We start from the raw sequence: 16,425 nt of genomic DNA, 5'->3' as shown, positions 1-16,425 counted from the left end.
CCATAAAGATAATTTATTATAGCATGCTAAATTGTCACTTTGTAGGTGTGAGCAAAAATGTGCCATTTCGGGTGTGTCCTGTTAAATGCAAATGTGCTGTGATTGAATAGTGCAGATTAATGGGCGGTTTTATCCCCTTCTGATCTCACAAGAGGAGCCAAATTTCAATGACCTACTTTTTTTACATGCTTGCAGAGAATGGTTTACCAAAACTTAGTTTCTGAGATGTTCTTTTAAACATTATCTAGATTTACAGAAGCACTGGGAACCCAATTACAGCACTTAAACATGAAAAATATCAAATTTTCATGATATGACCACTTTAAAAATAGGCTCCAGAGGAATGTTTGTGGTAACCGTGGTATGAGCGGAATAATTGACTCCGGTGTTTGAATTATTTCTCCACTCCGTGCCGCATTACCACCTTGGGTGTGCATTATTTTCCTATAATTCCCATCTTCAATTATTCCGTACATATTTTTTATATGCCCTCGTAATCTTTAATCAAAAATCCTAATCTCCGCCCTCCTTGAAAGGATCTCTCTTTACTTCCGGTCACGAGAAATGGCGTAAGGGTGGGGCCTGGGAAAACATTGCAGCAGATAGCGTCATGACCCAACTTTAAACGATCCAATCAGTTCACGATGGAAGAAATCAATTCCCACCCTACATTTCTTCTCATTTCACAAGCCATTTCACTCAGATATACGCCACGACAGGATAAGACAATCGCTACTTCCGTTTCATGCAGACTTCAAATGTGTAGCAAGTTTTCCTATGAAGTGGTAAGACAGAAAAGAGCCTTGAAATGGCAAAATAAGTATAAAAAATTTGCAACATGGAAATAATTTTTCATGTTTATTTTGCATTACCCAACCTGCGAAGACAGTCAACAGGTACATAACAGATGAGAAATATTTAAAAGAACATTGCATGGTAATGTAGCTCAAATCTAGTGCAGAAAATAGGCAATATTAACCCTTTAACTGGTGCAGCACTTTTTGAGTGGGGGGGGGGGGGTGAAAAGGTGATGTACACCTTCAAATTAATATAACTCTGGCATTTTTTGGTCTAGAAGCCTAATTTTGGTCTTGTTTTAAAGAAGCCACTTTAACATTATTTACAGAAGTGTTTGGAGATGAAAGCATCATTTTGTTTTCATAGCAGTTTACATTTATTTATAATAAAAAAAAATGCAATATAGTATTATTTTTAATACATATAATTGTCAAAAAACTGAGGTTTGTGTTGGTTTGTTGTGAGGTTTGCATACTCTTGTCACAAATGAATAAATTATTATTACTTACTGCTTAAAGGTTTTGAAATATGAAAACTACATTCTTAGACCTTTCCAACAATATATAGTTTGTTGTGATAGATTAACATTTACATTAAAAATACCGAAGTAAACGTGTCCGTGCATGGGACAGCGCCAGTTAACGGGTTAAATTGGCAGGCAAGCCATTATGTAAGACACAAGATACTCTTTTGAAAACATTTAAGATAAATAGCCAATCAAATGCATGGCAGTAAAAAAACATGGCTACCAACATTTTCAGCAAAGATCAACAGACAGACCGAACAATTGCATACTGCAGAGAGTTTTTTTACATAACCAGTGTTATGCTTCGCGAGAAACACCCGTTTCCAATCTCCAATCTGCCAGTATAAACGTATTACAATGCAGTCAGTGTTATTTAAATCACTGACTGTTTAGGTCAGCACTATGTTTACGCTGATGTGACCTAAGGTGGTCCAGGCGTTTGAAGCTGAGTCCGCAAATACCACAGCAGTACGGTCTTTCTCCTGTATGGGTGCGTTGATGGACTTTTAAGATATCTGCCCGGGTAAAGCTCTTATTGCACACAGTACACTGATGTGGTTTCTCCTGCGTGTGAATGCGCCTATGCAGCTTGAGATTCCACAGTCGGCTGAATCGGTTTCCACAAAGCGTGCAAATGTACGGCTTCTCTCCAGCCTGATTGCATCGGTGCCTTTGCAGGTCACTGAACGATGAGTAACCTTTCCCACAGTGGCTGCACAAGTGGAGACCGTCCCGCTGGTGGACACGCTGGTGAACCTTTAAATTGCAGGCCTGAGTGAATTTCTTACCGCACTGGTTACAGTTGTATGCATCGGTTGAACTGACTCTTTGGGAGAGCGGGTAGTCTTTTAGAGAAGGATCGTTGACTCGAAAAACTTGTCTTTCATCTTGAGAATGGTTAAATGCATGTTCCTTATATAGTCCACCAGACCCATCGTTTGCTGTATTTTCACCATAAAGTGTTGAGTGTCCTCTATGATCAGCATGTCCTGCAACCCCATTCTGAACTTCGCCGAGGGCACTCATGTCCTGTAAGTGGCCTTCTTCATTAATAAGTAAACAGTGCATGTGTCTATCAATGCCTTCTGTTTCCGGGTTAACCTGTGCAGGAAAAGAGCCTCTATTTCTTTTCTTACTCTTATTGGAAAAGTGTCTTTCACCTTCCATAGCCACATTAAGGTCATTTTGAACAGCACCCAGTGTCTCTTCAGTTCTTTCTCCAAGAACATTCAGGTCTCCCATGTCCAGTTTATTATAGTCATCCAGCTCCTCCGTGTTGTACCGCATTCGGTATGCCAGCCCCTGAACGTCTGTAATATCTGCGTAAGGCCCATCATCAGTAGACTTAACAAGTCCAGTGCTCCATTCTTCCTGAATCTGTTGAAGTTCTTGCTCACTGTAACTGGGAGCTGAGAAGTCAGAAGTCTCGGCTACTGAAAAAGCAGGCAAGAAAAACATAAGCAATCAGTGACATGGAAAAATCCTTTAGACAAAGTCGATGTTGGGCTGACCCCTACCAGAATTTAAACACCAGCTCAAAATAACATTAAATTAGCTTATTAGTAAAAGCAGGGTTTGTAAACTGTTCACATTTCAAAAGATTGTAATCTTTTTTGAGTGTGTGGTCTTACAACAGAAACCACGCTAGATGCAACAAAGTCTGGCATCATAGATATATACACTAGATGTCGCCTTGGGGTTCTAAGCATGCGTCAAAACCGCCGCCATCTTGGAACAGTGGTCTTGTCATAGGGAGTAGCTAGGTAACGCCGCTATCTCCGTCTGTACTTCGAATTCATGGACGATGCCAGACTTTTGTGCTGCGTATTGATGTTAGGCCTACTAGCACTATAGTTAGAATAAGTAGATTTTCAAAATGTCAAAACTTTTAAAAAAATTCTGGATTCAATGCTAAATACATGTCTAACTGTTGAAACGAACCAAAAGAAAACCAAGAAAATCGCATTCATGACGATTTATGGTGATTTTATTTCCGTTACACCATTGCCTACAATGACACTGATGCGGGGTTCTCCTGTTTCAAGATGGCGGCTCTATTTGACGCATTCGGTCCAATGAACTGCCATAGCCAAGGCGACATCTAGTGTACATATCTATGAGTCTGACATAAGAAACACAAACAAAAAGTTGCACATGATGTGCAGTCAACCAAAAAGAACAAGGAAATGCTTTATAAAACAATGATCTACAGGTGGCAACTTTAAAACAATATTTAATGGGAAAAAAAGATCAGTAGATAAACATAAAAGAGACTTAAAGTCCCCCTGTGGTGAAAAACAAGTTTCTATTGTTGCTTATTTGTGGTGTTTTTAATATGCTTTAAGATAAACAATGTGCAAATTCATCATTCAACACCATTGCTGAGGGTTTTCTCCATAAAATTTGACTTTCATTCCTGCTTTTTGAAATCGCCTCAGTTTCCTACGTTACAAACATGTAACCAATCACATCAATACAGTCGAACGCGTAGATCAGTAGTTCGAGCTATAGACGATTTCAGCAGTAACAACATGAAAAAGGGCTTTCGTGAAACAAACACAACGTCCGGTAAACTTATGCAAAGAATCAATAACAAGAGAGTCATTTTAGATTAGTTTATTTCTGATAAATACCAAGTAGATTTACTTTGTTCAAAACATAGCTAAAGTGTATCAAAAACTGCAGTGTATACATTCATTTTACAAAGTAACGTTAGCTCAACGTTAACTACGGATCGGCTGCCAAACCTCTCTTTACATAGCGGTGATCCGCTATCATGGTCTTCCCTCATCTTTAGGAAAGCAAAATGTGTGTTATTATCAGCAAGGTTTTTATCCCAGAGTTCAGTTTAGCCACTAGCCAGACCATTAAACAAGCAGAAACGCGTAACTGCGTGTGCGTCCAATAAAAGTGTCTATAGATGTTATGTATGAATGCCACATAGGGGCTGTTTACACTTGGTTTTAAGATGTGTTTTCGTTGATCAGATTTCGTTGAGTGACACATTCTGTTTACACCTGGGGCGTCATTTATAAAATGCTTTGTAGAAACCATCCTACATTTGATCTTAAGATCATTTATCAAAAATGCGTACGTGTGATTCATAAACCGAAAGTACGCTCAGAAAACGCGCGTACCCCTTTTTTTCAGATGTGAAATTTATAAATCACAAATGATCTTGAACGTGTGCGCAGCTGAGCAGTTTCGGATCTCCGCCTTTAAACGATGACTAATTAATGTCATTGACAAGCGCTCTTTTTTTATGTCTATGTTAAAACCCAATTTTGAGCAGGAAGAATGTCTTATATTTCCAAAAACCTGCAGCAATCAGACATGCAAAAGTGCATACGTCTGCTCAGACCCTGACGTGTTGCTAAGCACTTTTCCACGTTAAAGACGTAAAGAGTTTTTATAAATATGGACTTTGCCGTAGATTTTTGCGTAGATCAAATCTGTGCGTACGCAAGCTTTATAAATGAGGCCCCTGTAATTTAAATGAGTCTCTTTTGTCCACTTTCGACCACTTCTGTTCCTGATTCGACCATTACCTACCTGATCTGATTCCATTAAATATATAAATAAAAGTCTCATGTTTAAGTATTACTCAGTTTTGTGTTTAAAGCTGTAATCAGATTAACCCACACCTTCAGTATCCAGTGTCCACCCATCCTGAAGTTCCTTTTTATCAGTGGTATTATACAGCACCTCCTCTTTTAGTATGCAGTCCAGTTTCCTGTCCTCTGTATTTGCAGACTGCAGAAAGAACACAGAAGTACATAGTAAGCGCAATAAACACAGATGATATGCAAAGATGAAATTCGAACATGCCTACAGCTTCCCTCATTAGGATACCCACCTCTGCTGTGGGATTAGGGCTCGTTCGGTCTTCTGATCTTTCTTTTCCCAAAAGTGTGTCAGTCTCCAACTCACAGCTTCCCCAGCTCCTTTCTCGAACACTCTCCTGTTTGAGACCACGATCATTTTCTACATGTGGTCAAAAGTGAATGCAACTGTGAGGGCACTGATTGAGTAGTCTTATGATAGTGCTTTAAGTGATAGTTAACCAAAATTTAACTTCTCTCATAATTTACTCACACTCATGCCACCCCAAGTATATAAATACAGCGAACACCTTTGGGATAAACTGGAATGGAGATTGCATCCAACACTGATGCCCGACCATAATGGGCTACAGAATGAATGGGCACAAATTCCAACAGAAATAAAAGCCATCCAAGAAAAGTGGAAGTTATCGCTGCGGGGGGTGGGGGGCATCTTCATAATATTAAAGTAAGTCTAATGTACGCAATGTATGGATGCAATAAACATCACTGTTAGTTTATGTACTGTATATAAAGTTAGGTATTTCTTTAAAATATATATAGAGAGAGTTATATACATCTGGGGTGAATAAATTATGAGAGACGTTTCATTATCTGATGAACTAGTCCTTTAAGTGCCCTTCAACATGCTTGCCTAGTAAAAACATTTAAAGTGATTTATTGCTCTTTTATAATGATTACCAAGCATTCAAAGTGCACAAATATTCAAAAACAATAGTCCTACACATAAAATTCTAACATACATTTTGCCAGTATCACATAGACTACATATGTCAAAGATTGATAACAAACCTAACGTTAGTGGTGTTGATGTTTCTTTATCTTCCTCGTTAGCTTTACCACACTTTGTACACCTGCTGGCACCTGTTGACTCTTGACCTTTCCACCTTGACTCGCTCCATTGCAGTCTCTTCTTCAGAGTCTCCACCTGTTCCCGACTTCGGGACATTTCCTTCATGAAACTCTCCTCCACCAGCCTTGTGATCTCAAATATGGCTGCTTTAAACACAGTCTCCATGACCCCGGACAACTGTGACTGAAACGCATGTGTAAGATCGGACATAATTGAGTATATGGATGAAAATACTCGGATCAATTTAGACTGGCTCAACTAAACTGTTAGCTGTTACATTAACGTGTGTGCGGGTTAGATGCGGATACGATTCAATTTCATTTGAGTTACTGAATCATGTTGTTATTTTAAGTTCAGGTCCATACTCCACTATAGCGCATTGACTTGTTGTTAGCACATGCTGCTAGCACACGTCCGAGCATTTTTGTGCTTTTTTTAAACAGCTACGAAACTAACGACTTTTTATCACTACCTCAGTTCATAAACATTAGCAAACGCGAGTTTATGTCGACATGAAATAAAATGTTGGGGTTTATCCAGAAGCTTTTCTGTCCTGCTGCAGTGAATCACTACTTCCTGAAGCATACGGATGGAATTTAGGGACACTTTGCAAACATGTGACGTCAACCCACATGGTTATAGGCGCACGTTTAAGGAAAACGCATTATTTACATTTAGGCATTTAGCAGACTATTTTATCCAGAGACACAAAAACGACAAAATCAACCGATTCATTTATTAAAAGGAAATTATATGAGAAGTGCCATATAAAGTTAGGTAGTTTCAATAATTGCTAAAAAACCATACATATTGAAATTATAGAAAAGAAGAGCAGAGGAAAGCCTTTTAATTTAATGTAATACACCCTTAATTATAAAACATACAATTTAATACGCTATTTAATAAATAAGTCTAATACTTTTGTTATGTCATCCACGGAGTGGCCACGTGAATTACTGTGATATACATTTAAATCGTTGATATCCACTTCTGAGGCAGCTGGGATCTGGCATTTTTCACACTTGACATGTGCCTGTTTTTGAATTCACAATGTTGATCATTTAAAGAAAAAAAAAAAAATCATTTAAAGACACATATTTTTATGAATATTATTATTATTATTATTATTATATGTAATCAATACTTTTTTACAGTAAGTAACGCTACGTCTCATGTAAAATTTTGCAATGAAATTTAATGTATTAACTTATATGTTTTTTCCCCCTATTTAAGTATTGTTTTCTTATTCCTCGACTGTTTGTTCGATAATGTATTTTCTGTAAAGCTGCTTTGCATGCAAAACTGTGAAAAGCGCTTTAGAGATGAATTTGAGTTAAATAAAGGTATTTAAATTCAGTGCGGAAGTTTAAAACACCGCCCTCCCCCGAGTCCCCCTTCTCGTCTTTGTTGCCGCTGTCAAAGACAAAAACTTCGTCTGTGTAGATGAGTGAAATGAATTCGAGTGTGAGGGTGGAGGATTATGGCGGGTTTCAAACCCAATTCACATCCATAATGGAAACAATTTTACAGACCGCTGTCAGGGAAGCAACGAAGCTTTTTCAGCTTTCTTTACAGCACTTGAAAGCGGAGTTGGTGCAGCTGAGACAGGAGAAGGAGAATGGCAAACTCACGACAGATGAATTATCCATGGGAGTCAAAAGCAGAAGTACAGCTGTTGGGAATAAGAAAATTTATAACATCTCCAAATATCGAGAGATTGGCGTGCAGTGTGGTATGTTTATTTGCATGTTTTTTTTTTTTCGCAGAATCGTTACTTGTTTCTGGGTTATGGCGTGCATTACACACTTCCTGGAACATTATAACGACTTTTATAACGATAGCTATTTTCATACCTAGTAATGCACATCTTACGACAAACTTATTATACGCACTAATTATAATTTTTAACTAATTATAATTTTCCTGTTTTTATATTTTTATTTAATTTATATATTTATTTTCTTAGCTTTGCAACAATTCAAAATTCAGGTTTACTGCTCGCTAACGTTTTACTTTTAATTTGCTAAAATTTAGTCTTTATCAGAATGTAATTTTTAATAAAATTTTGATTCATAAATGACTGCAGCATACAAGTATAAAAAATTAAAAGTCTTTAATTTTCTATTTTCTTAACAGAGAAGCCAGTTTTGGTTGATCAGGGCTGCAGTCCTCATGAGTGTTTAGGACATGTAGGAGACATTACCAGTGATAAACTGGCCAGTCTGTGTGCCAGTGAGGATGGCAGAAGACAGCTTGCTTTGCTTCTCATTAAACAAGAGGTATGAAATAACAGGACATATATCTCAGCACTGTAACAGACATTGTGTATGCAAACGTTTTTAGTTGCTGTAGGTCTCTTCCCTTCAATTATCTGCTTTCCAAGTTAATTGTGTGATCTAATACAGATGGTCCAGATATGAAGATATGAATCTATCTTTACATTTATGCATTTAAGAGATGCTCAATATGTGTACCCAATCAGTCACTGGGGTTGTACCATTTAACCCTAATAGGACCCTTGGGGTCAATTCTACCCTCAAGCCACTTTTCTTTAGTTTAAAAACATTGTTCCCTTCATCTCAGTGAAATAAAATTTTGTAACTTTCCAGATTATCTGTCAAGATTCATGTAAAAAAACCTAGGCTTGATTCAGTTGTTCTAAAGAGGCGTAAAAATTCACTTAATTATTAGTCCCTTTGGGGGTAAAATTGACCCCAATTGAAATGAATGGGAAATGCAAAAAAATAATATTTTTTTTCTTTTTATTTGTCAAAAAAAAAAAAAAATCAATGCATCCTGAATAGAACTGAAAATTTTAACACAAAAAGGTAGGCCTGGTACTAGAACACAAATGTTACATAGAAAATACATGCTCAATCACACACACGCACAAACAGACACACACAAACACACAAAGGTATGACTGCCACAGAGAGCATTTCTTATGGAATCGGACAAAAAACAGCCACAGATGCAAAACAAAGATGTAAAATACTCACACGGGTGTGCGCACATATACACACACAGGCACACACAAACACAGACTCACACACCAAGACACAGTAAAACTTACACACACATAAAGACACACACACACACACACACACACACACACACACACACACACACACACACACACACAGAAAGACAAAGTCACACACAAACACACACACAAACACACACATGGACACACACACACAGGCAAACACACACACGGACACACACACACTTACATTCAGTCAAATTTCTGTGGCATTTTGTAAAAACAGACATTTCAAAATGCATCAAAAACGACAAAATTTTTTACTATTTGAAATAATTTTTATTTTTAATGTCCTTTCTAATGTTTATATTAACATAAATTTACAAAATGTATCAATAAAGTAGTGATGTTGAGCAGTTGGCCACATTCAGTGAAATGAATGGGTCTCTATGGGCCTCTGCTGTTCAAAGTGATTTATTTTCTAAACTGTAACCATAAAAATTCAACACATAACATCTAGATCAGTATCTAAAAAATCAAATTTAGATCATAATTTATGTGAATTTTTCATTAAAAAAATGATATTTTTCAGGCACGCTAATGGTGTAGTTGAGGAATTGAGTGGTAAACGGGTATAAAAGTACTTTATATCTCCCAAAACACAGCATTAATGTATAGATGGGAAGTAAATGAAAAAAATTATATATTATTTGTATTATTAAAAATGTATATATTTTTTGTAATCACTCTTTTGATCTCTGGGGTCATTTTTACCCCCAAGGGACTATAACCTATAAAGGAAAATAGGGTCTTATGAGGGTTAAAAAAGTACAGCTTTGCACCTAAAGAGTGCATATTAGTATCTCAAAGATACATGTTAGTATCTCAAAAGTACATATTGGTACCAAATGTATACATATCTGTACCTAATAGATGTACCATTAGGTGGTTTTAAAAGGCACTGCCCCAATAACAGCAGGGGTACATATTTGCGTTTATAATTTTGTTCAGTGTACTTTATACAGATTGTAGATGTATATATATCTTTTTACAGTTTGATTTTATATTCTTTGCCTTCAGCCACAAGAACCTGAATGTGATAAGTATGCACCAGGATACTTTCTACTTAAGCAAGAGGGTGCTGAGCCAATACTGGTGCGCAGAGAGCCAAATAAGCAAACCGTGGAAAGAGGTACAATTCTATTTAAAAAAAAACTGGTTTGTGTATTGACAAAATTTGTGACCCTGTCTGTAAAATCCAGGCTTAAGCCTCACGATCTAATCATGAGTTAGAGCATCAAAGTTTGATTTCACAATATTAAAGATATGAAGTTTATATTTTCACAGAATGTTCTTTACATTATGTAATGTATAGAATAAATCACAAAAATGACTTGAGCTGGATATTTACTATCATTCTTTATCATATTATTATTATTATTATTATTATTAGTAGTAGTAGTAGTAGTATTTTTATTTTATTCTTTCTTTATCCACAGTTGTGATCCCACCAGGATTTCAAACAATAACCCAACAACATGGCAACTCTAGGGGGAAATCACCCCCAACAGTGACGTCCTCATGTAATCCCAGAGGGAATTTCTATGCTCAAAATTCCAAGCAGCCTGTACACCCAACCAGGCATATAGGTGAAAGAACATTAGAAAACAATAAAGTCTCATATTCCCAAAACCAGACAAAAAGTGCCATTGCACCAGCCCAAACATCAATTACTCCAATACAGCATACTCCTGTTTCAACAGTTAACTTATCCGCGCCAGTGACTAAGCTGTCTGGTGCTCCGGACTGCACATCTAAACCTCAAGTCAAGCCAACAACAGTTTACCGTCAACCCGAACAAAAATCTGAAATGTTAAACCAAGGGGCGGTCTATCAGAAAGATCCTGTTTCAAAAGTCTGTCGGTCACTTCACAACACCTCCCATCGCACCCAGCCAGTACAACTCCCTGTACGTCAAAGCCAAGTCTTTGTATCGGAGGCTCGTTCCTCCAAACAGCTAAATGGTAAACATACAGAGAAAACTTTCTCTAGGGCCTCACTTAACAAGTCAGAGTTTTCACCGCTCACACAGCAGTCAGTCTTTTCACCACAGACAGGCCAGCAGGTGGCTCCACTAGTACATGCGCCCATGCCATCAAGCCAGCCTCCAGTCTCTGCGACACCAGATGAACCCATTCATGTCCAGGATCAGATTTGTGTTTCACCCCAAGGCCAAATGTTTGCTTCATCTCCACAGATGAGTCCACCGTTCCAATTTCCATTAGTGCAACAACCCAATCTGGCTCAAGGAGCTCCGCCGCCTTTCGTGTTTACATCTCCCCACGTTCAGGGATCTGTCCCAACACTTTCATCAACAGATACTTTAAACCCAATGCAATCTCAGTATTCAGCTCAACCTGATCAGTTCTCTTCCTCCTTAGATCAGTTTTTTCCTTCACCTGATAATACTCCGGGTTTGCTTGACTCTTTGGATACTCTGCAACTACATTCACCCATTTTGTTAGAGACAGAGCAGCCATCTATGCACCATTCACATGCACCTGGGAAATTTGCACCTTTGCTAACGCTGAAGGAGCAGCAAGCCGCCGCTTCCACCAATTCAAATGTCGTTTTACGGAGAGATCACGCTGTACCTTCAGAGACCTGTTTGGAAACAGCAGATGTACAGTTTTCCCCTTGCCGTAGTGCTTCATTTAGTACTGTAGAGAACAAAACCGAGAAAAGTGATATAGACCACTTAGACGATGACAAAAACTATAAGTCCACACTTCAGTTTCAACTACGGACACAAACATCTTCACAATCCCAACCAATGAATAGGTCAGATGAGGTTAGTAACAAGGACATGAGGATGGACGGGGTTCAGAATGACTTTGTTAGTAAAGCAACACTTTCGATCTCAAGTAAATCATTACCAAATTCAAGCAAAACATTCCATAGGACTACTACATGCTCCGAGTGTGGAAGAGTCCTCAGCAATGCATCCGCCTTGGAGAACCACATGAGACTACATACAGGTGAAAGGCCATTTACCTGCTCCCAGTGCGGAAAGGCCTTTCCCAGTGTTCGAGGACTTAACCGGCACGTAAAGGTCCATGCGGAGGAGAAACGTTATCAGTGTGAGCAGTGCGGAAAGAGTTTTGTTTATCACTTCACCCTTACCAAACATCAGCTCATCCATTCCGGAGAAAGGCCCTTTCCTTGTAAAGTTTGTGGCAAGAGGTTCTTGGCTAAAGCGGACCGCTCGACTCACATGCGTATGCACACGGGCGAGAAGCCGTTCGCGTGCACTCAATGCGGGAAGAAGTTTAAACATAGAGTTGCTCTGAATATGCATTTGCAAGGCCATAGAGGAGAGAAACGCTACGTTTGCCCCCATTGTGAAAAAGGATTCGTGGATCTAGGTAATTTTAAACGACACAAGCTTATCCACACGGGGGAGAGACCCTTCGAGTGCAAGGAATGTGGAAAACGGTTTACTCAGTCGGCCCATCTGAAGAAACATGTTAACTCGCAACATGTGTTACATGAAGCAAAGTAAAATCTATAAATGCATTGTTTATTAAACCATTTTTATTAACCAAATATTATTTTACAGAAAACTTCAAGGTTTGTGGCAGTTAAAGGGACAGTTCACCCAAAAATGAAAATGATGTCATCATGCTTGTATGAGTTTCTTTATTCTGTTGAACACAAAAGAAGTTATTATGAAAAATTATGGTAAGCACACAGTTGTAGGTACCCACTGACTTCCATGGTATTTTTCTTTCCTACTATGGATGTCAGTGGGTACCACTTACCATCGTTTATCAAAATATCTTCTTTTTCAATGACTTTGCCTATTTTAAAATAAGCTTGCTGCCTATTGCCCAACTACCGAGCCCCTAAGGTGACATTGGAGTAAAAAAATCTAAAGTTTAGTTTCATGTGCTCACGTGAAACTTTCGCATGCTCACGTGAAACTTTCGCGTGGTCATGCGAAACCTTCATGTGCAGAATTTTTTTTTAAAGTTTAGTTTCACGTGTGCATGCGATAGTTTCACGTGTGCACGCGAAATTAAACTTTATAAAATTTTTGCCCCTTAGGGGTTCCATAACCAACATGTTTTACCCCAATCCATGTTTAAAAATGTGAAGTTAAATGTGTTTTTTTATTGATTTAGCAAGCAGAATAGAAATCTGCATACTTGCCATTTTAAATATGCTACATTTCTATCAATTATAGTCATTTATGTATTAAAAATTTTTTTTTATCAGAGACGGATAAATGATGATGTGGCATTCAATTATAATTTAACAAATGCCTAATTAGGATAAACACGTTTGTTTTATCAAAACTCAATATATTTGCAAATGTACAACTTCAAACAGCTCTACAATGTTACATTATCTGCTGTAATAATCACAATGTCAGACAGGTTATGTTTTATAACTTTAAAGAGTAACTAAACCCTTAACCAACATTTTTTAGTTAATGATCTGTAAGAATGGGGCTGCTTGAGTAACTTTTATGACATTTGGGTATAAAGTGTTTCAATGCTACAGTATATGGTGTAAAAACGTCTGAAGGCTGCCCTCTTCAGGTTGAACGGTGGCTACTGCAGTTTAATTTTCCTGTTGAATGTTGCGGTACCGCGTGATGTAAGCGGTATGATCCTACGTAAGCAAGTTCAAGCTCACCACGCCCTTGGTACGAGCTCAGCTCGCCCCCACTTTTCTTGCATTTTTTAAATATTGCCAGTGGGTGAAGTCAGGGTCTGACCAGGGGTTTGGTTACTCTTTAACTACCTAGGGGAATTACATAATGCAAATATGATGACGTCATTAAGATGCTGAACAGAGCTGGGTTGTGTCTAAATCAGTTACTGATTATAAACTACATGGCAAAATTTGTAGTCAGTAACCTAATCTCTTAGATTACACACTGTGTGAAACGTAATCGGAGTACTTTTTGATTACATTTAGATTACATTTGACCTGTGTTTATTTGATGTCACATATTTAAGTACTATTGTAATATGTACTGTTTTGATTTACAGTAGAACAAAAAAATATATTTTAATCTTAAATGTTAAGATTATGTTTGTTAGTGCATTTGACATTCCATTTGATATCATGAATAAACCTCAGCAAAAACATTTTTCTTTTAAAAAAAATCCTGCTGATATAACTTTTTGTTTGCTCATAAGAACACACACACAAATATTTTATAAATAAATGAAATAAGTAAATGAAACAATAGCAACATTCCAAAGGTCATTGCTATGATCAAATAACCACTTGATGTTTAAAGGGCACCTATTTAATTGCTAAAAACATTATTTTGTGTATTTGGTATAATACAATGTGTTTGCGTGGTTTATGGATAAAAACAATTTATTGCCAAATACCGTAAATTTTTATAGCTCCAAATATCCTCTCTTCCTCAAAAGCTTTGATTTTGTACAAAACTCATCGATTTGAAAAGCGCTGTGTCCCTGATTGGCCAGCTAATCTGTAGGTTGTGATTGGCCTGAATACTTCTGACGTCAGCCGGAAATGTGACGCTCCTTACCATGTATGAAAGATTCACGCACAATGCAGTGCTAACAGGAGTTTACTTACAGGCTAAGTCCGAAGCGGGATGAAATATGATAATGTCGGTCTTGTACACGTCAACAGGCCCAGGAAGTAAAAAAAATAAAAACTGTTTCCTTTGTTGTAGTCCAAGAAAAGAGATTAACTCGAGTCAGCGTTTACTTTGGGGTTTGTACCTTTTGCATATCGTAAACATACTAATACACACAAAGGAAATATTAGATTGTGAATCGGACGATTTGTGCTCTTTAAATGATCATGAATAGATTTACTTGTGTCTGTTATATATTTACATTGTGTAGTTGTGTAATATTTTACAATTTTATAAAACACCAAGTTTGTAAAAAGCAGAATAGAAGCCAAGTGTTTTCCATACAAAATTATTGACAATTGTTGTGAAATTATTACAGAAGTCATTCAAACTGTAGATGTTTTCTGTAGTCGGACACCAGTGTAAAATAACCGCTTAATTTACAAAATCATGGTTAATACAGAAAGCAATGATCTGCCTCAAACAATACGATTTTGTGTCTAAGACAGGTTCATTAATACGTGAATACTGCAGGCACATTTATAATGTTTTGCTGAATGTGAAGGGCGATGACAGGATATCACAGATGTGTGTGGTGAACTTAACCACAAAATAACAACATAAAGTTGTTAAAGAATAAACTTATCACCTGTGAAATAGAAACCCTGTGTGGGCTTATTGTATGCCTAATATTCAGATCAGATTTCACACTGTTTCACCACAGTAATATCATTAACACATTATATATTTAACACATTAGATATAAAATCTGATGTAATCAATGGAGAATATATCCAAACTTCTTATATTTATTACTCTAAATCGTTTGACCTTTAATGCTATAATGAATATAGTATACTGTGAAGATTTACACCATTCTTGGAAAATAGAATAAGCAATACAAAAACTTTAGGCCCATCCCTGGGTATCAGTCGGCTTATAAAAGTTTATGTAAGCTCATGAAAAAATTCAAAGATTTAAAAAAGTAGAGAAAAATAAGAAAATAATATTTAATGGAATCCATGTAACGGAATCTGTAACAATAAAAAGTATGTAGTAAAGTAATTTATTTACAAGTACATGTCATACGTTACTACCCAGCTTTGATGCTAAATAGCATATGGCGTCAAGGACATTTAGCAACTTTTTAATTCGACTTTAGCTGCTTTTCGTTTAATAAATGGCAATACCGTATAGTTATCGGTTCAAACATTGATTCTGTGTCAATTTGTTTTAATAATAAATTGCAAAAGTTTAAAAAGTTATTATTAACCATCTTAAAGAATAGACAACACTTTCGTCTACACCTGTTCAAGTAATACAAGCACTATTCTATTCCTCCTACTCTTTCCTTGTAAGTCGTTTTGGAAAAGGAATGATATATTATAATGTAAATTTAATTGAAAAGAAATGCAAACTTCGTTTACCCCCCAGTTTTATGACATTTTATAAAATACATTCATTTATCATGAATTCTGTGTAATTAAACCTTAAAAATAATAAGCCAACTAACCAACAGCACTACTAGGTATTATTTATTATGTTTTGTTTAATTAAAATATTACATTTTAAAACTGTTTTTATCATAAATTTTCTTTTGGGGGGCCGCGAAAAAATGCACTGTACAAAAGGGGGGGCCGCACACTGAAAAAGTTTGGGAACCACTGTAAAAAATCACCATTTTGTTGGCTTAAATTTTTTATAAAGGTTTAATTTACAGCAAATAAACAAACAGGGAAAGGGAAAAGGTTGCAAATCAGTTCAAGCACTAGGTGGCAGTGTAATGTTATAATA

The 16,425-nt window shown here is 36.9% G+C and overlaps 2 protein-coding genes across 3 annotated transcripts; one reads left to right on the top strand and one right to left on the bottom strand.

Moving 5' to 3' along the window:
- Positions 1–844: 844 nt before the first annotated feature.
- LOC135746653 (uncharacterized) lies at positions 845–7,100 on the bottom strand. 2 transcript variants are annotated; one of them, XM_065265308.2, is made up of 4 exons: positions 5,959–7,100; positions 5,181–5,308; positions 4,969–5,077; positions 845–2,754 (listed from the first exon to the last, which is right to left on the bottom strand). In XM_065265308.2, exons 1-4 carry the CDS (start codon positions 6,227–6,229, stop codon positions 1,703–1,705), a joined length of 1,560 nt encoding a protein of 519 aa, XP_065121380.1. In that variant the 5' UTR covers positions 6,230–7,100; the 3' UTR covers positions 845–1,702. The 2 variants fall into 2 exon arrangements, with proteins under 2 accessions (XP_065121380.1, XP_065121379.1); XM_065265307.2 differs by having other exon boundaries at positions 845–2,757; positions 5,959–7,099.
- A 53-nt stretch (positions 7,101–7,153) lies between these two features.
- On the top strand, positions 7,154–14,173 carry LOC135746760 (uncharacterized). The gene is made up of 4 exons (XM_065265440.2): positions 7,154–7,751; positions 8,156–8,298; positions 10,083–10,194; positions 10,502–14,173. The coding sequence occupies exons 1-4, from the start codon at positions 7,463–7,465 to the stop codon at positions 12,562–12,564; spliced, it is 2,607 nt and encodes an 868-aa protein (XP_065121512.1). The 5' UTR covers positions 7,154–7,462; the 3' UTR covers positions 12,565–14,173.
- The last annotated feature ends 2,252 nt before the right edge of the window (positions 14,174–16,425 follow it).

This window comes from Paramisgurnus dabryanus, chromosome 4 (assembly GCF_030506205.2).
Source record: "Paramisgurnus dabryanus chromosome 4, PD_genome_1.1, whole genome shotgun sequence".
Lineage (NCBI taxonomy): Eukaryota > Metazoa > Chordata > Actinopteri > Cypriniformes > Cobitidae > Paramisgurnus > Paramisgurnus dabryanus.
Note: the sequence above shows the minus strand (reverse complement) of the source record. Positions and strands in the feature narration are given on the sequence as shown.

What these genes read in the sequence shown, in the direction of transcription:
- LOC135746760 (XM_065265440.2), top strand. Translation starts at nt 7,463, where the DNA reads ATGAGTGAAATGAATTCGAGTGTGAGGGTGGAGGATTATGGCGGGTTT. An exon ending in TGCTTCTCATTAAACAAGAG is followed by an intron (nt 8,299 to 10,082) that starts GTATGAAATAAC and finishes CTTTGCCTTCAG; the next exon opens with CCACAAGAACCTGAATGTGA. An exon ending in TAAGCAAACCGTGGAAAGAG is followed by an intron (nt 10,195 to 10,501) that starts GTACAATTCTAT and finishes CTTTATCCACAG; the next exon opens with TTGTGATCCCACCAGGATTT.
- LOC135746653 (XM_065265307.2), bottom strand. Translation starts at nt 6,229, where the DNA reads ATGTCCGATCTTACACATGCGTTTCAGTCACAGTTGTCCGGGGTCATG. An exon ending in ATCAACACCACTAACGTTAG is followed by an intron (nt 5,309 to 5,958) that starts GTTTGTTATCAA and finishes GACCACATGTAG; the next exon opens with AAAATGATCGTGGTCTCAAA. An exon ending in GTGGACACTGGATACTGAAG is followed by an intron (nt 2,758 to 4,968) that starts GTGTGGGTTAAT and finishes CTGCTTTTTCAG; the next exon opens with TAGCCGAGACTTCTGACTTC.